The sequence below is a fragment of the Lepus europaeus genome, chromosome 13, assembly GCF_033115175.1.
Source record: "Lepus europaeus isolate LE1 chromosome 13, mLepTim1.pri, whole genome shotgun sequence".
In the NCBI taxonomy this organism is placed as follows: Eukaryota; Metazoa; Chordata; class Mammalia; order Lagomorpha; family Leporidae; genus Lepus; species Lepus europaeus.
The window spans coordinates 57,396,532-57,420,056 of NC_084839.1; the positions used below are offsets into that span (position 1 = coordinate 57,396,532).

The 23,525-nt window shown below is 40.1% G+C and overlaps 1 protein-coding gene across 3 annotated transcripts in view; it reads right to left on the reverse strand.

Moving 5' to 3' along the window:
- USP34 (ubiquitin specific peptidase 34) overlaps positions 1-23,525 on the reverse strand; it is a 235,373-nt gene that overhangs the window by 163,238 nt on the left and 48,610 nt on the right. For all 3 annotated transcript variants that reach the window (XM_062209502.1, XM_062209503.1, XM_062209501.1), the window contains exons 4-10: positions 17,852-17,902; positions 17,546-17,695; positions 9,976-10,043; positions 6,747-6,939; positions 5,679-5,740; positions 579-660; positions 404-496 (exon numbers count right to left, since the gene is read on the reverse strand). In XM_062209502.1, the coding sequence (XP_062065486.1) occupies positions 404-496; positions 579-660; positions 5,679-5,740; positions 6,747-6,939; positions 9,976-10,043; positions 17,546-17,695; positions 17,852-17,902 (699 nt within the window). The remainder of the gene's footprint in view (positions 1-403; positions 497-578; positions 661-5,678; positions 5,741-6,746; positions 6,940-9,975; positions 10,044-17,545; positions 17,696-17,851; positions 17,903-23,525) is intronic.

Sequence of the window (23,525 nt, forward strand, 5' to 3'; positions counted from 1 at the left end):
AATGTTTAATACATACCCTTTTATATTTACTTTTTGGATTTTTTGAATTGCAGAAATATGCCTCTTGAAAAACACTAAAAAGGGTGAAAATCCAGTATAATAGAGAAGAAATATACCAACAAAAGCAAAAAAAAATTCAGCATAGAAAAACTGATGGCATAAATGAGAAGAGAAAAATATCCCTTTATTAAACCAAGACAGTTTCCTAAAGAAGCTCTGACTGACACCCTTCAATTCCAATAGTAACACAGGATGATATGGACCCTGAAGCCAAACTAAAGAGCATCCATGGCCAGTTTTCTCACATCCTGATCTCCTCAGCTATAAAATGTGGATAATGAGAGAATCTACCTCCAGGTATAAAAACTATATATAAACAACACATATGACCTGTTAATATTACCTGTGCTGCAGCCCAAATACAGTCAATATGCTGAGTGCTCAGTCGCCCTTCCGCTGCCAAAAAATTCAAAATAACTTGGCACTGTTTGATAATCTGGAAAAGAGAAACTTAAAATAGTAATTTAAAAAAATTATTTTCTTTATACAACACAGAAACCATGTTACTGTCCACAAACCTCAATATGTAAGTTTGGTCCAAATATATGTTCCACCACATTGTTGCTAATAAGCCAGTCTGCCAGTTCTTTTGCAATGGACCTGAAGTCAAATAACAAGAACAGTTTATATTACAATTTTTTATTACCCTTTCTCATGTCTAAAGGCAGACTTAGTTGAAAACTAAATCTGTTCCCATACAAGTTGTAACAAGGTAGTTCAATATAATTGTTCCCAGTACTACAAAGCATAACTAAAATGAAATATGAACAAATGAAAATATTCCCAGGGCTGGCACTGTGGCACAGCAGGTTAAAGCCCTGGCCTGAAGTGCTGGCTTCCCATATGGGCGCCGCTTCTAGTCCCGGCTGCTCCTTTTCCAATACAGCTCCCTGCTATGGCCTGGGATAGCAATAGAAGATGGCCCAAGTCTTGGGCCCATGCATCCATGTGGGAGACCTGGAAGAAGCTCGTGGCTCCTGGCTTCAGATGGACACAGCTCCGGCCATTGTGGCCATCTGGGGAGTGAACCAGAGGATGGAAGATCTCTCTCTAACTCTGCCTTTCAAATAAACAAAATAAATCTTAAAAGAAAATATTCCCTACGTTTGTAAATAAGAAATTAACTAGAAAGTTAGAAACTAACTTTAGGTAAACAGATAAGAATATCAAGCGTTAACAAGTTGGTGATATTGTCCTACTCAAGAACTTTGCCTCCCCACTTTTTAATTTCCATAACAGTATTCACAAACAGTTTCTCAATTACCCTCTATGGGTGGAGAACATCAGGAAAACAGGTTATCAAATGGATGAACAAGCCAAACTGCAGGTCTCTTGACTGTTACTAATAATAATGAAAATTATGGGATAGGTCTATTATCAAGTGAGCAAAAGAAAACAAGTTTAAAAATAGGATGTAAAGTATAAAGTTCCCAATGCTTCACCTATATTAAGTATATACAGAAAAATCTAGGATTCAATAATGTTTCATAATTATTCAAATAAGTTTTACATCTTACAACAAAAGTTGATTCAAAAAGAAATTTTTTAAACATGAAGAGTTTATAGGCCTCAAAATTTTAAAAGTACTAAAATAAAACAACTAATGATATACTTTACATGTTTCTTTTAAAAATTCATATGTATTTGAAAGATAGAGAAAGAGAGACAAAGATATTTCTCATTTGTTAGTTCCCTCCTCAAACGCCCACAACAGCCAAAACTGGGCCAGGCCAAAACCAGGAGCTTGGAACACTGATCTCCCACGATGTTGCCAGGGACTCAACTATTTGAACCTTGATCTGCTGCTTCCCTCTGTACACCAAATGCAGATCCTAGGAGGCAGCAGTGATGGCTTAAGCAATTGCGTTCCTGCCACCAAAGTAGGAAACTTGCTTTGAGTTCATGGACATTTGGTGAGTGAACCAATATTTTGGAGTTCTATCTCACTGTCTATCTTGTCTATGTCTTTCTGCTTCTCAAACTTAAAAAATTCTTGAAAAAGTCAATGAGTTTAATCACTATGTAGAAAATACCTACATAATGCAAAATAAAGCAGTAAAGAGGAAAAGAGAAACAAAAAAAAGATCTAACATAAAGAAAACTACCAGTAAAATGGCATGTGTAAAAAGTTACATACTAATAATGATAGTGAATGGACTAAAAATGCCAATCACATAGGGACAGGACTGTTGTGTTTCAGATTCAAAAGGTCCTTTGTGTCCTCCAGGGGACCTACTTTTGATTTAAAAACACAGGGGCTGGCACTGTGGAGCACTAGGTTGGTCCTCCCGCGGTGCGGGCATCCCATATGGTCGCCGGGTTCTAGTTCTGGTTGGTCCTATTCCAGTCCAGGTCTCTGCTGTGGCCTGGGAAGGCAATGGAGGATGGCTCTGGGTGCTTGGGCCCCTGCACCCGCATGGGAGACCAGGAGGAGGCTCCAGGCTTCGGATCAGCCAAGCTCCAACCACTGCGGCCATTTGGGGAGTGAACCAGTGTAGGGAAAACCTCTCTCTCTCTGTCTTTAACTCTACCTGTCAAATAAATCAATAAAAATCTTTGAAAAAAAACAAAACACACAAACAGATTGAAAATAAAAGCAGAGAAAAGACATGCCATGCAAACTGTAAGCAAAAGAAAGCTACAGTGGCTATACTAACATAAAATACACTTTAAACAAAAAAAAATTTACAGAGATTAAAAAGGGATATTTCAAAACTATAAAAGGATCAATTATCAAGATCATATAAAAACTATAAACATCTATGTGCTAAACAAAAGGATCCTAAAATAAATGAAACAAAAACCTGACAGGAGCTAAGAGAAGATGATTACTTAACACACTTGCTTCTTCTTACTTGGGGCAGTTACGTTTTATAAAATCACTGCAGACAATGAATTAGCTAATACTGAGCGCTTAGCCCTAGGGGAAATAGCATACATATGACAAACAGATTATAAACCTGAACACTAATTAATTTATACCAGTAGACTCTATTTTCTCTCCTTTACAAAAGAGAAAATGAGGTTCAGAACTGTTTAGGTGCCCTAACAAAGGCTAAAATCGGGATTCAAATCCCATTCAACTGGCCCCAAAATCAGAGCTTATTGTACTATACGGCATGGTTATACCACCACCCATCTCCAATCTTCGGTCATCTCTGCTTAAGTTCTGAAACATGACAGCAGAATGCTCAACTTTAGCTTGGAATGTACATGATGGGAAATTTAAATCTTTCACTGCTATATGCATGTATGACCATGAAACAGCCCTAAGTACTGATTTGATGCTAGGAAAAAATTGCATCAAATAGGTAAATTCACAAATCTAGACTACATTAATAAAGATGAGCAATTGCAGTTGAAGACGTTAATCCAAGCAGAAGAAACTGGGAGAGAAATCAACAAGAACATGGGAGACAACACAACAGATATCTACAGAACACTCCATACAACAATAGAATACACCATTTCGTAAGCACACACAAAACATTCTATAATATAGAACACATACTAGGCCACAAAAATAAGCAACCCAATTAAAAAGAGGGACATTTTGTGAACAAACAACTCACCAAAGAAATAAAATGGCAAACAACCACATAAAACAATGTTTGGCATCATTAATAATAAGGAAAGTGTAAATCCAAACTGTAACATGGGACCAGTGCTGTGGCGTAGAGGGTAAAAGCCACTGCCTGCAGTGCTGGCATCCAACATGGGCGCCAGTTCAAGTCCCGGCTGCTCCAATTCCGATCAAGCTCTCTGCTATGGCCTGGAAAAGCAGCAGAAGATAGCACGAGTCCTAGGGCCAGTGCACCCATGTGAGAGACCAAGAAGCTGCAGGCTCTTAGCTTCGGATTGGCTCAGCTGTAGCCATTGCAGCCATTTGGGGAATGAACCAGTGGATGGACGACTGAAGACCTTTCTCTTGGTCTCTCCCTCTCTTGGTCTGTAACTTTACCTCTCAATAAAATCAGAAAATCTTAAAAAAAAAAAGTATATGCCCTATATCAGATTATTTGGGTTAAGTATTTGGCTCTGGCTCCTGACTCCAGCTTTCAGCTAATGCAGATACTGGGATGCAAGGATGATGACTCAAGTAATTGGGTTCCTGCCGCATTGGAGGGGGTGAGAGCCCTGAATTGTGTTCCCATCTTCTGGCATTGGCCGGCCCATTCCTACCTGCTGGGGGCATTTGGGGTGTGAACCAGTAGATAGGAAATCTATTTGTCCTTCTGTTCTCAAATTTAAAAAAAAAATTTTTTTTTAAGGATTAATGGGTACCTGTGTTGTAGTGCAACAGATTAAGCTGCTGTCTGAGAAGCCAGCATCCCAACTAGGAATGCTGATTTGAGTCCTGGCTGCTTCAGTTCTGATCTAGGTCCCTGCTAATGCACCTAGGAAAGCAGAGGAAGATGGCCCACATGGGAGATCCAGATGGTGTTTCAGGCTTTGGCCTGAACCAGCCCTAGCAGTTGCTGCCATTTAGGAAGTGAACCAGCGGATAGAAGATCTCTTTATCTCAGTCTCTCCCTCTCGTTCTGTCACTCTTTCAAATAAATAAATAAATTTTTAACAAATAAAAGGGAGTGACATACTGATATACACAACATGAACAAACCTCAAAGAGTAGGAAAAAAACGTGCTAAGTAAAAAGAAGCCAGATGAAAAACCACTATCATATGATTCCATTTATATGAAGTATCCAAACAAATGTAGAGAGAGAAATTAGGATAAGTGTAGGCATCCAGTACAAATAAGTAAAAGTGATCCTTCTGAAGTGATGGAAATGTCCAGCTCTCTGCTGTGGCCCAGGAAGGCAGTGGAGGATGGCCCAAGTGCTTGGGTGCCTGTACCCGTGTGGGAGACCAGAAAGAAGCACCTGGCTCCTGGCTTCAGATCAGCGCAGTGCCAGTCGTAGTGGCCATTTGGGGAGTGAACCAATGGAAGGAAGACCTTTCTCTCTGTCTGTCTCTCTCACTGTCTAACTCTATCAAATAAAAAATAAATAAATAACTAAATAAATTCTCCTGTATAAATAGTATCCTTCAGCATTTTCTGGTAAGTAATACTGTATTGTTGGTATATGCCTTATTTTTTTTTTAAAGATTTATTTATTTGAAAGGCAGAATTAGAGAGGAAAAAGAGAGAGAGAGAGAGAGAAATATCTCCCACCCATTGGTTCACTCCCCATGACTACAGAAGCCAGAGCTGGGCCAAGTCAAAGCAAAGAGCCAGGAGTTTCTTCCAGGTCTCTCACGCAGGTACGGGGCCCTAGTACTCAGGCCGTCTTCCGCTGCTCTCCCAGGCACATCAGCAGGGAGCTGGATTGGAAGTTTAACAGCTAGAACTCAAACCAGCACTCACGTGGGATGCCAACACTCAAACCAGCATCCACATGGGATGGTAGCACTGCAGGAGGTAGCTTCATCCACTACGTCACAGCACCGGCCCTGGTGAACACTTTTAAAAAACAAGTACTTCAATATATTACGAAAGTGTAATAAAGACTATAAATTGAAACCATGGGCAAAAAATTTCCATTAAACACTTCAATTCTATTGAAGTTACAATTATATTTACCAAGTGAACAACTACAAATTAATGCTCCTACTTACGTTTCTGTGTCTGATACCAATGATTCATTATTGCACACATCATTGAAGGTATGAAGTTGATTCTATGATTAAAGAAAATAAATTAAAGATTTTCCCAAAATATTCTTGTATGTTACCAAGTGTCAGGAAGCATAATAAACTGTTCCAGATACATAGATGATAATTGATGAGATGATTATAAAATAAAACAACCAGAGATATACACATACTTCCCAATTTTAGTAAGACCATTGCCTTTAACATATAAAATACTAAATAAACTTCCCAAGTATTATTTATTCATTATTACGCTAAACATACTACAGAAAACAAAGCTATAGGAAAAAACAAAAATTCAATACAAAACAATAGGCAATGTCATTAGAAGCATGAAGTTTTAGTAAAGTCTCCCTGGATAAACCCAGTTGGGATACAGTTTGTCTAGAAAAATGTCACCAAGTATTTTGTACATTTACAACGTCCAGTGCAAGGGCAAAATTTAGCTACTTTAGATCATCAGTTTAGCTGCACCACATAAAAAAGGCAAGAGGACTAAAGCAAATGAGGACTGAAGCAACCCAGAAAAGGAGACCCATTCTAGGATGCAGCTACAAAAATGCAGATCCATGATACTAGGTATTCCTCCAGCCCTACCTACCAAGAGAAGTGAAGAATATAAATTCTTATGTGATTTCACTCCCACTTAAAACAGTATTTAATACTATCAAAAAAACAAGGTATTATTCTTAGTCAAATATGCCGGATGGCTTTTGCCTGGCAAATTAAACATTTATAATCCCCTTTGACTGTTTTTCTTTTAATGTAAAAATATAATTTTTAAAAATGGTAAAAGGGTTAGATCTCAAAATCAACAAACCCAAGGTATAAATCTTAAAATGTATGAATCAAGGCCTCAGCCTCCTCATACTTAAGGAAAATACAGAAATTATTTGTAAAATCTATTTAAAGTCATCCATTTAAAAATGCTTATTAACACAATGCCTAATACAAACAGCTTCAAATCAGTGCATTTCTGATACTATGGAAGACAAATTTAAAAAGATAAAAAATAAAGCAAATGTAACTTACTGTTATCTGACTTAATCCAGCCAATCTCATAGTCAAAGTAGGTGACATAAAGTATTTAAAGGCAAGATCTAAGCTTTCTTTATCAAAGCATAGTGTTGTATCCAATGGTTCTTTCACTGTGCTCCACATTAAGTCAGCCATGTTACGAGCCGCACTCTGTCGTAACTCCTGATCAGAGAGTTTGCATAAATACCTAAAATGATTCAAAAGTAGATAATCCACAAAAATTCAAGTCACTGATAACACTCAATAATTCAGAAATATTCCTTTACTCCATACCTGTGCACTCTTAAGTACTATGAAACCCAGAATCCTTAGACTTAACATTCTCAATTTAAACTAAAGCAATTGCAAAAAGCCAAGTCATTTACCATAGGATTCTATACTTCAAGCAAAACCTAACTTTATTATTCTCTAACACTTTTCATATTTACAGTTCTAGTTTCAGTAAATTTCAGCTGAATTTATATATACAGTAGTCTCCTACCCTAAAATAGCTAAAATCTTTTAATGTGCACATTTCAAATATACATTTTTTTGCTCCCAATACCCACACACATCTGATTTTCCTTTCAGACATGGACTAACCTTTTGGTTACTTTCTTCTCTTTTGTCCCAACACATCACTTGGGACCTATAACAAACTGCAAAATGGCCACAAACTCCGCTGGTCAGTCAATACAGAAGTTTTCACAATGTGACTGCTACTCTCCACATCAGGAGGTGTTATATATTTTCCACCTCCTTGAATCTGGACTTTTGTCATATAATGCGCTTTGACCAACAGGACATTAATAGACATGACATAAGCAGAAGTCTGAAAAGTCTTTTAGGTTGCCCTCTACTGCTGGGAAGTCTTCTACCACCAAAAGGAGGAATCCAAGTTAGCTAGCTGCATGAAAATGTCTGAAGCCCCTACTGACAGTAAGCCAACTACAAAATCCGTGTGTACCCCTCACTTCCCAATTCGACTGCCAATCAGTCTAAGTCTAATTCTAGACCATCCAATTTCAGCCAAGTCTAGTCAGATCAGTAAAACTGCTTAGTCAACCAAAGAACTATTAGAAGTAACAAATGTCATTCCATTTTGAGGGGTTGTCTTCTCACACAGCAAAACAGCTGAGACAGGGTTCCATCCTACACTTAACTTTATCTTCTAATTATTTTTATTTATTTGAAAGGCAGAGTGACAGAGAAAAAGAGAGAAAGAGAAGAAGACAGATCTTCTGCCTGACTGTTCACTCTTCAAATACCCTGGACTCAGCACTCAATCCAGATATCCCATGTGGGTGGCAGGGACACAGTAGTTATGCCATCACTTGCTGCCTCCCATGGTGCACATTAGGAGGAAGCTGGTTAGTAAACAGAATTAAGATTCAAACCCAGGCATTCCGATTTGGAAGGTGGGAGTACAAAGCCACAGCTTAACAAATACCACAATGTCTTCCCCACTGTTTTCTTTCCACATTCTCTCCCCAGGTGATCTTATTCACGCCATTGGTTTTTAAGTATAGTCTTTATTGCTGACAATTCTTAAACAATACTATCCTGAACTACAGGCTCACACTCCCAATTTACCAATACCACCAGCACAAGTATCTCCAAGCTTTCTCCTGGTCTTTAACATCTCAGTTCATGACAATCACAGTACTAAAGAGAATCAGGGAAGAGGGTTGCTAGTGTTATCTAATTTTTTTAACCCATAATTGCCAGTCTTATCGATTTTCACTTACACCAATCCAATCTTCAAAATCATCATTAGTAATCCCAGAACAAGAAATGTCACTTCTTTCCAGGAAAACTGCACCCACCTTTTAGTCGTTATCCTAGCTTCTTCCACTGCAGCCCCACTATAATTTATGATAAATTTAAAGAGCAGTGATCCTTTAAAAAACATGACTCATCTGTTGAAAACTCTTCAATAAATTCTCACTGCTAAAATTAAATCCAAACTCCTTATAGTGGCCTGCAAGGTCCTTAATGATCTGCCTCAGCTTATTTACCCCTACCTCATATCATAATTCTATACTCTTAAGTATGATCCACACCAATCTGCTTCCAGTTTGTGGTCTGTCACACTCTTTGTACCTTCAAAGCCTATTACCTTGACATGTTCCTTCTACCTAGACTACCTCCTTCTGATCATTTGATAATCCATGTCCTTAAAATGTTACCTTTCAGAAGGGCATCATAATCCCTATCACATATCTTACTTGTGCAGCATTCGTCACTATCTGATATTTTTTCCAACAACTCAAACAGTACTGAGAAAATAGTAAGCACTGAAACCATCATGAATGAGAAAATAGGAAGAACATAAATGTTATCAAGAAATAAAAATCCTAGAACTGTGACAGATCATACTAAAGTCTAACCGATATAACCCTTTCTCCATCTCCTTAGGTCTGCTTTAAGTTAAAGTTCACCAAACTCAAGTATCACCCCTTCCTCAATGAGACCTTCCTCATCCCCTTACGTAAAATTATAACTCACTCTCTAGAAGTCTTTTATTTTAAATACTTTATTTATTTATTTGAGAGGTAGTTACAGATAGACAGAGGGAGAGCTAGAAAGACAGATTTCCCACACGCCATTTCACTCCCCAAATGGCCACAATTTTCAATGGCCAGAGCTGAGCCAATCTGAAGCCAGGAGCCAGGAGCTTCTTCTGGGTCTCTCACATGGATACAGGGGCCCAAGCACTTGGGCCATCTTCTGCTACTTTCCCAAGAGGAAGAAGAAGAAGAACAGCTGGGATGTGAACAGGTGCCTATATGGGATGCTGGTGCTGCAGGCTAAAGCACTGGCCACTCTAGAATTCCCAATCCATGTTTGCTGCCATTTATTCTGTGATGCTTAGCACTTTCTGATGTACTGTTATCATTCACGTATTTATTTTATAAATAGGTAACATTTAAATCAATGTTCTCAGCAATAATCCCAGTGCCTTGAACTCAGTACTAGATACTGTATATTTGTTCACAGAATAAACACATTAACAGTGGAATAACAATTATTAATTTCTAACTTTTAATGTATTTAAAATAAAATTCTAAAAAGCAAACATTAAATATAAAGCTCCACAGGTACATTAAAAATACCACCCTTGAAACTGTTAACTGAAATTTTCCCTAAAGGATGTGACTGTAAGAGAACTTTAAACAATGTAACTCTCTCATAAAACTGTTCAAATACATTGAAACTGGCAGAAAAGAGATTTTATACTTACCGGATAACATAAGTTCTAAAAGGTATAATGTGCTGCATGACAGCAGGGATATGGAGCCATATTCTAATCTATAAAAAAAAATAAAGATGACATTAATGTATAATGAATATCTAGTATTTTGCTACTTTAAACAATGTAGATTTTATTATCAATTTTGAAACAGATAAATAATACAGGGATTACATGTGGATCAGGTTTTAACCTATGTACAAATACATGCAAAATCAAACTCAAGACTTAGCAGTAGTTTCTCACCAAACAGCAAAAAAGTCTATCCCAGTGATAGCCTTTTACTTAAAAAATATTTATTTACTTGAAACATTCAGCAACAGAGAGAACTTTAATCTCCTGGTTCATTCCCCGAATGCCCACAATAGCCACGGCTGAGCCAGGCTGAAGTCCAAACCCTAGAACTCAATCCAGGTGTCCTATATGGGTAGCAAGAACCCAAATCTGCTGTCTCTCAGGATGTGCATTACCAAGAAATCAGATTAGAAATGGAGACAGGACTTGAACCCAGGCGCTCCAATAGGATGTAGGTACTGCAAGTGGTGCTGCACTCAAGGCAATGTAACACTTGTCACCCAAGTAATATCTTCTAACTAGATGACACCAACACCAAAATCAAGACTAAGTTTTTTTTTAAACAAACTCTTAGTTGTGTGGGTTTTTGTTTGTTTTTTTAATTTTTGACAGGCAGAGTGGATAGTGAGAGAGAGAGAGAGAGAGAGAGAGAAAGGTCTTCCTTTTTGCCGTTGGTTCACCCTCCAATGGCCGCTGCACCACGCTGATCCGCAGGCAGGAGCCAGGTGCTTCTCCTGGTCTCCCATGCAGGTGCAGGGCCCAAGCACTTGCGCCATCCTCCACTGCACTCCCGGGCCATAGCAGAGAGCTGGCCTGGAAGAGGGGCAACCGGGACAGAATCCGGCACCCCGACCGGGACTAGAACCCAGTGTGCCGGCGCTGCAAGGCGGAAGATTAGCCTGTTGAGCCAGGGCGCTGGCCCACAAACTCTTAGTTTTTAATAAACCATCTCATCCTTGGCTTCTAATCACCTCAATATCCAACTAATACAAATATTTATAATCACACAGTGATAACAATATCAGCAACTATTTCTCAAAATAAGCTTATTGTTAAGTATCCTTCACGTGAGTTATACCAATAGTTACAATAAATCTCCTTCCTTTTGTCTACACAATATTAGAACCTAGTTCTAGGGGCTGGCATTGTGGCACAGTGGGTTATTCCTCCACCTACAATGCTGGCATTACATATGGGTGCCACCTATAATCCTGGCTGGTCTTCTTCTGATCCAGCTAACTCACTGCTGTGGCCTGGGAGAGCAATGGGCGATGGCCCAAGTCCTTGGGCCCCTGTACCCACATGGGAGACCTGGAAGAAGCTCTTGGCTCCTGGCTTTGGATAGGCTCAGCTCCAGCAATTGTGGCCATTTGGGGAGTGAACCAGCAGATGGAGGACTTTTCTCTCGGTGTTTCCCTCCCCCTACCTCTCATAAATAAATAGATAGATAGATAGATAGATAAGATAGAATCTTTTATAAAAGAGAACCTAGTTCAAGATCTAATGTACTTTCATTATATTAGTTTAACTCTCATCAACAGTAGTCTAAATGTCATGAGAATAAAAATCCTATAACCAAATCACCAAACTCTCACATTAAGCCCTGACTTAGTAAATTGATACAAAACAAACATGGGAATACACAATGTATGGCATTACTGTAACTGAATAAAAGATACCTATAAAAATCCTATAGCAACTGCTATATTAATGGTGAAATGTTACAACTTTTCCTTTTTAAACTATAAAAACAAGACTAATTTCAATTGAACTGAAGGTCCTAGACAGTAAGACAAGAAATTTAAACAAAAGTCATAGAACTATAACAGCAGAATTAAAACTGGTATCACAGTGAGTTAGTATGACTGTAGAAAAAAGAGTTAAGGCTTTGCCTGCAGTGCTGGCATCCCCTATGGGTGTTGGTTCGAGTCCAGGCTGTTCCATTTCCAAGTGTGTGGGCCCCTGCACCCATATGGGAGATCCAGAAGAAGCTCCTGGCTTCCTGGGGCTTTGGCCTGGCCTAGCTCCAGCTGCAGCCATTGCATACATTTGGGTAGTGAATTAGTAAATGGAAGATCTCTCTCTCTCTCCCCTTCTCTATCTCTGATTTTCAAATAAATAAATCTTTGAAATTTAGAGAGAGATAGAAAAAACAAGAGCAATCCAGTGAACCTCCTTATTTAAAAAAAGAAAAGAAAAAAATCCAAAATAACTTTCAGTTAAACTTGTTGCAGTTAATGAATTTATCAAGACTGCTGCTTGAAAACACAAAACAAATAGATACACACATATACACAAATATTTCAAACTGCTCAAGGAAAAATTTAATTAAATCAGTATGAGTTTATTTCTGTTCAGAAACAATTTTGAAGAGTAGACAACTGTGCTGGCTACTCCACTATTTTTAAAAAAAATAATTTTAACATTTTTTTAGAAGATTTATCTATTTATTTGAAAGGCAGAGTTAGAGAGAAGCAGAGTCAGAGATCTTCCATCCGCTGGTTCACTCCCCAAATGTCTGCAACGGCCGGAGCTGAGCCTATCGAAAGTCGGGTACCAGGAGCTTCTTCCAGGTCTCCCACATGGGTGCAGGGGCCCAAGGATTTGGGCCATCTTCCACTGCATTCCCAGGCACATTAGCAAGGAGCTAGATCAGAAGTGCAGCAGCTAGGACTAGAACCGGCACTCATATGGGATGCCAGCACTGCAGGTAGTAGCTCAATCCACTACACCACAGCACCAGACTCAGCTATTCCACTTCTGATCCTACTTTCCACTTATGCACCTGGGAAGGCAGAAGCAGATGGTCCAAGTACTACAGACAAGAGTTCTTGGCTTTGTCCCGGCCCAGCTCTTTCCCAACTATTTCATTCATTTTGGGAATGAATCAACAGATGGAAGATCTTGATCTTGATTCTCTCTCTCTCTGGCTGTTACATAAATAAATCTTTTAAAAACTGAAACTTAGCCTGGTTTTTTTAATATGCATTTTCCATGAAAAGAAAAATTTGCAGGGCCGGCGCTGTGGCATAGCAGGTAAAGCCACCGCCTGCAGTACCTGCATCCCATATGGGCGTTGGTTCAAGTCCCGGCTGCTCTACTTCTAATCCAGCTCTCTGCTGTTGCCTGAGAAAGCAATGGAAGGTGGCTCAAGTGCTTGGGACCCTGCACCCATATGGTAGACCCAGAAGAAGCTCCCGGCTCCTAGCTTCAGATTGGCACAGCGCAGCTCCGGCCGTTCCTGCCAACTGGGGAGTGAACCAGTGGATGGAAGACCTCCCTCTCTTTCTCTCTGCGTAACTCTTTCAAATAAATAAATCTTAAAAAAAAAATTTGCAACAAAATAAACTATTTATTTTAGTTGTATTTTTTTACTAACTTCTAGAAATGTATGTATACATCCCAAGTGAAAAAAGAGAAAATCTAAAATAATTTTAAGTTAAACTTTTTGCAATTAATAAGTTTAGCAAGACAGCTGCTTGGAAAGTAGTGAAAAACATACTCTACAATACCATTAAAAAACATCATATACCTAGGATACAAAAGAAATATACAATACTTATACATTAAAATAAAGATAATGGTAACAGAAATCAAACAACAAGCAAATCAGTTAACATTTGTCAAACTTATAGAAGAATAAATAATGTAAAAATGAGTTTTCCTAAATTGATGCACAGGTTCAGTGTAACCCAAGCAACTCTTATGTGAACTTTAGAAGCTGATTCCAAGCACAAAGGTACAAGAGACAAAACCCTCAAGAAAAAATAGCATGGAGAGATGAGCATTTGGCGCAGCAGTTTAAAATGCTACTTGGGACACTCATATCCCATATTATAGTATCTGAGTTACAGTTTTGGCTTCAGTTCTGATTCAGGCCTCTGGCTAATTCACACTCTGGGAGGTAGCAGGTAATGGCTCAAGTACTTGGTTCCTGCCACCCAGTGGCAGATCCCTATTAGACTCCTGGCTCCTGGCTTCACCTAGCCCCAGCACATGCTGTTGTGGCAATCTGGGGAGAGAAACTGGGAATGGAAGCTTTGCAGTTAAGATAAAAAACGAAAATCAAAAATACAGGAAAAATAGCAAGGAAGTTCCTCTTTTCTTACTAGATAGCACAACTTCTTCAAAGCTCTGGAAGTTAAGATGGTATTGGAACAGTACAAGATTAAGCCAACAGGATAACAGACCAGGCTAGAGAGCTCAGACACAGGCACACAAAGATACCCATTAATTTAAAAAAAAAAAAAAAAAAACAAAACACCACGGTATAACAAAGTTACTGTATTTATGTTCAACAACGTTAGCAAAATAGATATCCATATATGGTGAAGAAAATGAATCTTGATCCCTCCTACTCACTAAATAAAAAAATTTATTTGAAAGGTAGTTACAGAGAAGATAGAAAGTGATCTTCCATCAGCTGCTTCACTCCCTAAATGGGTGTGACAGTCAGGGCTCAGCCAGGCCAAAGCCAGGAGCTCCATCTGAGTGTTCACATGTATGGTCCAAGTATTTGGGCCATCTTCTTTTGCCTTTCCAGGCACATTAGCAGAGACCTAGATAGTGAAGCAGCCACCATGCAAACTCTCTCTCTGATAAGGAATGCCAGCATTTCCAGTGGCAGCTTAATCCACTGCACCACAATACCATTCCACACACTATACAGAATTATAAGCCTTCTTCTTATTCTTCTTCTTCTTCTTTTTTTTTTTTTTTTTTTAGACAGGCAGAATGGACAGTGAGAGAGAGAGAGAGAGAGAGAGAGAGAGAGAGAGAGAAAGGTCTTCCTTTTACCGTTGGTTCACCCTCCAATGGCCGCCGCGGCCGGCGTGCTGCAGCCGGTGCACTGCGCTGATCCAAAGGCAGGAGCCAGGTGCTTCTCCTGGTCTCCCATGCGGGTGCAGGGCCCAAGCACTTGGGCCATCTTCCACTGAACTCCCTGGCCACAGCAGAGAGCTGGCCTGGAAGAGGGGCAACTGGGACAGAATCCGGTGCCCCGACCAGGACTAGAACATGGTGTGCCAGCGCCGCAAGGTGGAGGATTAGCCTATTGAGCCGCGGCGCTGGCTAGAATTATAAGCCTTCTTCAAAATCACACAGTGTCTAAGTGAAATATCAACAAAGCATTTTAGCTAACTCTAAAGTATGAATTTTACTTTTCCCCCAGGAGTGAAACTGAACAGTTTCTTCTCAAATAAATAAGTTAAATCAAAACAAAATGAGTTAAATACTTAATAGCTAAAATGAGCAACATATACCAATTACTAAGTGCTTACTATTTATCAAGCACTACAATACTAGTCTTAAATCTCTCATCTAATTTTAAACTTCACAACAATCCTCCAAAGTAGTTAGCATCCATCATTCCCCTTGTGTGGACAACATTTAGGTTTAGAGTTAGGTTTCAAATATAATCGTGAATCAAAAAACCTTGACTACTACATGCTACACTGCACTGTATAATAATTTTTTCAACCAATCAGAAAGCATGGAATTTTAAAAATAAAAATGACCTTGATACAAATCCTTTCAAATATGTAAACTATGAAGGTCTAAATACTCAAATTTTGTGTAATGCCAGTGCTCTTTCCAGTGCACTGCAAAGTGTGTCACTAGAAACAATGCAACAAAATAGTTGATGTTATCCATCTTACTATACACTTAACTTAAATAATTATACAAGAACTCAGAATTTTGCAAAGTTACATTTAACCTTTGCTATACCAGTTTTCTGAATGATTATCTGAATAGTCAGTAAAGGCTAAATTTTAATATACAGGTAGTAAAAATTACTTATCATTTCCTTCATAATTACCATGCTTCAGAGTACTGACAATCACAAAATATAAAGGAACTGAGTTTTTAAAAAATATTTATTTGAAAGGCACAGTGATAAGAGCCAGCACTGTGGCATAGTGAATAAAGCAGCCACCTGTAGTGCTGGAATCCCTTATGGGCGCTGGTTTGAGTCCCTGCTGCTCCACTTCCAATCCAGCTCTCTAGGCCTGGAAAAGCAGTAGAGAATGGCCAAGTGGCCAAGTCCTTGGACCCCTGCACCTGCATAGGAGACCCAGAAGAAGATCCTGGATCCTGGCTTCAGATCAGCCCAGCTCCAGCTGCTGCAGTCATTTGGGGAGTGAACCAGCAGATGGAAGACCCCTCTCTCTCCCTGCCTCTCTGTAACTCTACCTTTCAAATAAATGTATTTTTTTTTAAAAAAGGAAAGAAAGAGAAAGACACAGTGATAGAGAGATAGACAGACAGACAAATCTTCTATTCACTGGTTTACTCCCCAAATGGCTTCCAACAGAACCAGGAACTCCATTCAGGCCTTCCATATGGCTGGCAAGAGCCCAAGCACTTGTTCCATCTTCCATTGCCTTCCGAAGATGAATAGCAGGGAACAGGATAGGAAGTAAAGCAGCTGGGAGTGAAACTCCTATGGGATGCCAGCATCAGCCACCACAGGCAGTGGATTAACCTGCTGTGCCACAACACCAGCCCAAGAACTGACTTTTTATAAAGGCAAAAAGAAATGTTTTTTTTTTTTTTTTACATCTTGTACATTGTACATCACTGTACATGTTTGCTTGAAATATAGACACACTGATCTAGTACCTCTAGTACCCTAGGTTAAATATCATCATTCTCCCAGAAAAAAACTTGTAGACAAGGAAAGTTAAAAATTAACATGAAAGTTTTTTGTGTTGACACTTTAGATAGAAAATATAAAACCACTAATTTTATTACAAAGATCTTTTTCAAAATAAAATCCAGAGGCAGGCCAGCACCGTGGCTTAACAGGCTAATCCTCCGCCTTGCGGCGCCAACACACTGGGTTCTAGTCCCAGTTGGGGCATCGGATTCTATCCCGGTTGCCCCTCTTCCAGGCCAGCTCTCTGCTATGGCCCAGGAAGGCAGTGGAGGATGGCCCAAGTGCTTGGGCCCTGCACCCACATGGGAGACCAGGAGATGCACCTGGCTCCTGGCTTCGGATCAGCACGAAACGCAGCGGCCATGGAGGGTGAACCAATGGCAAAAAGGAAGACCTTTCTCTGTCTCTCTCTCTCACTATCCACTCTGCCTGTAAAAAAAAAAAAAAAAAAAAAAAAATTCTAGAGGCAGGCAACTGCTCTAGCAGCTAAGACACCATTTGGGATGTCACCTTCCCAACTCAAAATGCCTGAGTTCAAGTTCTGACTCTGTTCCTGATTCCAGCTTCCTGTTTATGTACCAAGGAACACACAGCTCATGGCTCAAGTGGTTGGCTCTCTGCCACCTATGTAAGAGACGTGGACTTATTTCCTAGCGGACAAGAAGTCTCTTTCTTGTCTCTCAAAGAAATAAATCTTCCAAATATAATGTAGAAAACCAACCAGTCATTGTGTATGTTAATCATTCAAAATCCCACTTTTTTAAAAGGACTTAAAATTCACGCTACTGTATGCTAGAAACTGCTACCAAGATTTAAAATAATACTTACATTAGACACAACTGTAATAAATGCATGTGCTATAAGAAATGGCAAAGTTTCAGGAGTTCCATATTCAAAGCAATCCTTCATGAGAGAAAGGCCATTTTTTCCACAAAACAAACAAACGTAACGAAGCAAATGCAATGGTACTTCTACATCCTGAGAAAATAAACAAGATATATTATTTTAAAACACTAGGGATAATTTTTGTTTAATTAGCAATAAAGACACTGATCATACATTAAAATAAACCCAAGAATATATGAACTAAAAGCAAAGTTTTCCATGAACCTTAGAATGAAAAAAATAACTTACATTCATATCACAGAATGCCCCTAGTATGTTACTTTCTTGAGTTGATATATCCTAATAAAAAATAAACAAAATAAGGTTACAACTACCAAATGACAAATTTCCTAAAAGACTATTTTTCATAAAATGATAACAGATTTTCCAATTGCTTCTCATCATGACATGTCAGTAACATTCCAAGGCTATACCTGTCCACACATTTTGTCTTCTTAAAAGCTATTTTAACCTTCCCTTAAAGAGCAAGGTAATTTTTTTTCTTTAAAGATTTCTTTATTTACCTGAAAATCAAAAGTTACAGAGAAAGAGGGACAGACAGAGAGCTTCGATCTGCTGGTTCACTCCCCAAATGGCTGCAACGACAAGGGCTGGACCAGGCCAAACCAGCAGCCTGGAGCTTCATCCAGGTCTCCCATGTGAGTACAGGAACCCAAGTACTCGGATCATCTTTCGCAGCTTTCCTAGGCACATCAGCAGGGAACTGGAACAGAAGTAGAGCAGCCAGGATTCAAACCCGCATCCATATGGGATACAAGCAGTACAGACGGCACCTTGACCTGCTATGCCACAGCACCATCCATAGGGTAATCCTTATAAAAATGCATTGTAGCCTAAGTAAGTGGTTTTAAAATGACATTCTTCAATTCCTATATAGGTATATTCAAGCATTCTACATTCAAGATTAAAACAACCTGAAGCATACTCATCCATTGCCGGTAAAGGTACAAACTGCTATGATCTTTTTGGAAGGCAATTTGGCAAAATATATCAACATTTGAAATGTAAATTCCATTTAATCCTAATGAAATAACCAGAGAAGTGTTGGAACTGTATGTGTAATGATGTTCAGTGAAACTATAACACTCCAAAATTAGAAACAACTGACATTCATCACAGGTTATATAAATGGTGGCAGAATCATCCAGAGTCTTGTAGACTAAGATGAGGGGCCAGCGCTGTGCTGTAATAGGCTAAGCCACCACCTGTGATACCAGTATATGGAAGCCAGTTCAAGTCCTGGTTGCTCCACTTCCAATCCAGCTCCCTACTTATGTACCTGGGAAAGCAGCAGAGAATGGCCCAAGTCCTTGGGCCCTTGCACCCATGTGGGAAACCCAGAAGAGGCCCCTAGCTCAGCCCTGGCCATGGAGGCTACCTGAGGAGTAAACCAGTAGATAGATGATCGGTCTCTCTATAGCTCTGCCTTTCAAATAAAATAAATCTTTGAAATAAAAAAAAAAGACATTAAGGAGAAATGAGGGATAGGTGAGTTCTGGTGTAATGGAGTAAGCAACCACCTGCAACAACAGCATCCCACATGAACACCTGTTGCACTCATGGCTCTCCTTGCTAATATGCCTGGGAAAGTAGCAGAAGACAGCACAGGTGCTTGGCTCCTGCCACCACAATGAAGTCCAGGATGTAGTAGCAGGCTCTTGAGTTTGGCCTGGCCCAGTCCTGGCCATTGCAGCTACTTGGGAACTGAGCCAGTGGATAGGAGACATCTCTGTCTCTTGCTCACTCTCTAATTCTACCGTTCAAATAAATAATCTTTAAAAAAAAAAAAAAAAAAAAGTAGATTAGCATGAGAGATCTTTTGGGGAAAATATTCTTTTTTTTCTTTATTAAAGATTTTATTTTATTTTATTTAACTTGAAAGGCAGAGTTACAGAGATTGGTACCATGACGCAGTAGGTTAATCCTCCGCCTGCAGCAATGGCATCCCATATGGGTGCCAGTCCTAGTCCCAACTGCTCCTCTTCCAATCCGGCTCTCTGCTGTGGCCTGGGAAAGCAGTGGAAGATGGCCTAAGTGCTTGGGCCCCTGAACCTGCATAGGAACTGGGAAGCTCCCAGCTTCGGATTAGCACAGCTCCGGCCGTTGCAGACATTTGGGGAGTGAACCGACAGAGGGAAGACCTTTCTCTCTGTCTCTTCCTCTCACTATCTGTAAATCTACATCTCAAATAAATAAAATCTTAAAAAAAAAAAAAAAAGTAAGAAAGGCAGAGTTACAGAAAGGTAAAGGCAGAAGAGAAAGAGAGAGGTCTTCCTGGTTCACTCCCCAAATGGCTGCATTGGCCGGAGCGAAGCCGATTAGAAGCTAAGAGCCAGGAGCTTCTTCCAGGTTTCCAATGTGGGGCACAGTCTACTTTCCCAGGCCATACCAGAGAGCTAGACCAAGAATGGAGCACCCGGACTCAAACAGGCACCCATATGGTGGAGGCTTTACTCTCTACGCCACAGTACCAACCCCAACAATATAAATATTCTAAAATCACTATGTGGTGGTGGCTCCACCACTAAAATTCAATATACAAGTTATTACGTAATTTGTAAAGTCTACAGGTTGTACTTTGAAAAGCCATTAAAGCATAAATAGGTTCATGTGAAAAAGCAAAGAAGATAATAAAGTATCACACTGCATTATACTTTGTTAAAAAACAGAATTAATAGGGCCAGTGCCGTAGCTCACTTGGCTAATCCTCTGCCTCTGGCGCCAGCATCCCATATGGGCGCCAGGTTATAGTGCCGGCTGCTCCTCTTCCAGTCCAGCTCTCTGCTGTGGCCCAGGAAGGCAGTGGAGGATGGCCCAAGTGCTTGGGCCCTGCTCCCGCATGGGAGACCAAGAGGAAACACCTGGCTCCTGGCTTCGGATCGGCACAGCACCAGCCTTAGCGGCCATTTAGGGGGTGAACCAACAGAATGAAGACCTTTCTCTCTTTCTCTCTCTCACTAATTCTATCTGTCAAATAAAAAAAAAAAAAACCAGAATAATTAATGATCATAATGATCTAATGTTCACAATTTCTTTAACATGTGCAAGTATCTGAACTAAACTAGCAACAATGTTTTTCCAAGGAAAAGACAAAAAAGGAGAAATTTAAAGCTTTGAATATCTATAGTCTGTAGATTATCTGTTTTTATTTATCACACTAAAAATGTTGCTTTCATAATCAGAAAGCTACTTTCACGTAAAAGAGCTGCCAAAGAAACAGATTCATTCACAGCCATTACGTATCTTACGTAAAGTTTAAACTACTGAAATATTTCAAAATCTGACTAAAAGGAACCACACTAAACTCTCAGAACATTCCAAAATAAAGTCCTTAGAAAAACCAAAACATTCACCAAATATAAATTTAATTTCCCTAAATCTTCGTTCAAGCCTCTCTTACAGGAGCCACAACTAAAGTTTCAGGTTTTTTTAAGAAGCTTCATTGTCTTCAAAAAGCATAAAATTTAAGAACTCCTATAAGACTGTTAAACAAAGGGGCTAGCACTGTGGCTTAATAGGATAGGCTACCACCTGCAGTGCCAGCAGCCCATATGGGTCCTGGTTTGATTCCTGCCTTTGCTCCTCTTCCAATCCAGCTCCCTGCTAATGCACCTGGGAAAGTAGCAAAGGATGGCACAAGTATTTGGTGCCCTGCATCTACGTAGGAGACCCAGAAGAAGCTCCTGGCTTCAGTCTGGCCCAGCTCCAGCTGTTGCAGCCATTTGGGGAGTGAACCAGCAGATGGGAGACCTCTCTGTCTCCCCTTCTCTCTAACTCTGCCTTTCAAATAAAATAAATAAACCTTTCAAAAAATTGCTAAATATAGATTTGTGGACTAGGTCTGTTATACAGGAATATCAGAAATTTCTAGTGACTAACAGATGCTAGATTTCTATCCTCATACACAACACGTTACTCAAGGAATTGGTAAATAGTTTCAATACTCAGAGAAACATGTTGGGGACGCACTGTGGTACAAGTGGTGATGCTGCCGCCTACAGTGCCAGCATCGCATTTGGGCACCAGTTAGAATCCTGGCTGCTCCACTTCTGACCCAGTTCCCTGCTAATGCACCTGGGAAAGCAGCAGAGATGGCCCAAGTGCTTGGGCCCCTGCACCTACATGGGAGACCCAGAAGTAGCTCCTGGCTTCAGCCTGGTCCAACCCCAGTCCTGGCCAATGCGGCCATTCGGGAAGCGAACCAGCAAATGGAAGATCTTTCTCGCTCTCCTTCTGTCTTTCAAATAAAAAATCTTAAGAGAGATGGGTGTTGCCAGTTCACATTCCTATTCTGATACATGAATATACTATCCTAAAGTAGTATTATCATCCCAATTTTAGTACTATATAGAGTTAACACAGATATGTAGGGAACATTAGGGACAAAACAAACAACAATATTGTTCTTTCAAAAGCTATAAGTTTATGTAACCCCTCAAAAAGGCTCTGAGAGACTTGGCAGTAACTTTAAAGAGGATTTACTTTGTTGTTATAAAACTTCACATTTAGAAAATAAGATAATGCGGTAGGCATGCGGCATAGCAGTTAAGTCACCTCCTGGGACAACCACATCCCCTATGTGTCCTAGTTACTCCACTTCCTATCCAGCTTCTTGCTAACATGCACCCTGGGAAGGCAGCAGATGATGGCTCAAATACTTGGGTCCCTGTCACCCAAGTAGGAGACCTGGATTCAGTTCAGGGCTCCTGGCTTCAGCCTAGCCCCACCTGGCTACTGCAGGTATCTGGGAGTGAGCCAGATCTTTCTCTCTCACTTTCAAATAAAAATGAAAATAAAGGGGTCAGCAGTGGAATTAGTGGGTTAGTCCTCCGCCTGCAGGAACAACATCCCATATGGGCACTGACTCTGGTCCCGGCTATTCCACTTCCAATCCGGCTCTCTGCTATGGCCTGGGAAAGCAGTAGAAAATGCCCTAAACACTTGGAAAACTTCATCTGCATGGCAGGCACAGAGGAAGCTCCTGGCTCCTGATCGGCTCAGCTCCAGCCATTGCAGCCATTTGGGGAGTGAACCAGTGGATGGAAGACCTTTCTTTTTCTCCATCTCACTGTCTGTGGCTCTGCCTCTCAAATAAATAAAATCTTTTAAAAAACAAAAATGAAAATAAAAATGCCACTGTGGTGCAATGGGTTACGCCCTGGCCTGCAGCACCAGCATTCCACATATCCCATTCGAGTCCCAGCTACTCCACTTCCAATCCAGCTCCCTGCTAATGTGCCTGGGAAAGCAGCAGAGGATGGCCCAAGTGCCTGGAACCCTGCAACTACATGGGAACCCCGGAAGAAGCTCTTGGTTCCTGGCTTTGGATCGGCTCAGCTCCGGCAGTTGCAGCCATTTGGGGAGTGTATCAGTGGATTGAAGAACTCTCTCTCTCTACCTCTCTCTATAACTCTTTCAAATAAATAAAATAAATCATAAAAAAGAAAAAATTTAAAAAGATGATACCACTCTACTTTTAGAAATATGACTGTTACTTGAAAAGAGCAAACAGTGGCTGGTGTAGTGGTATATCGAGTTAGGCTGCCAGATCCCATATGGGTACCAGTTTGAGACCCGGTTGCTCCACTTCCTATCCAGTTTCCTGTTAATGCTAATAGGAAAGCAATGGAAGATGGTCTTCATGCCTGGACCCCTGCATCCATGTGGGAGATGCAGAAAAAATGCCTGGCTTCTGCCTGGCACAGTCCTGGCTATTTTGGCCATTTGGAGAGTGAATCAGCAAATGTAAGCCCTCTCTTCTCTTCTCTGTCTCACTCCCTTTTTCTGTGACTCTCCCTTTCAAATAAATAACTAAATATTTAAAAATGCAACTAGTCCCTCAATTTTATCCTGAATTAGTACTATTTATTCTTAATTATTCATTATCAATGTTGGGAGGGAA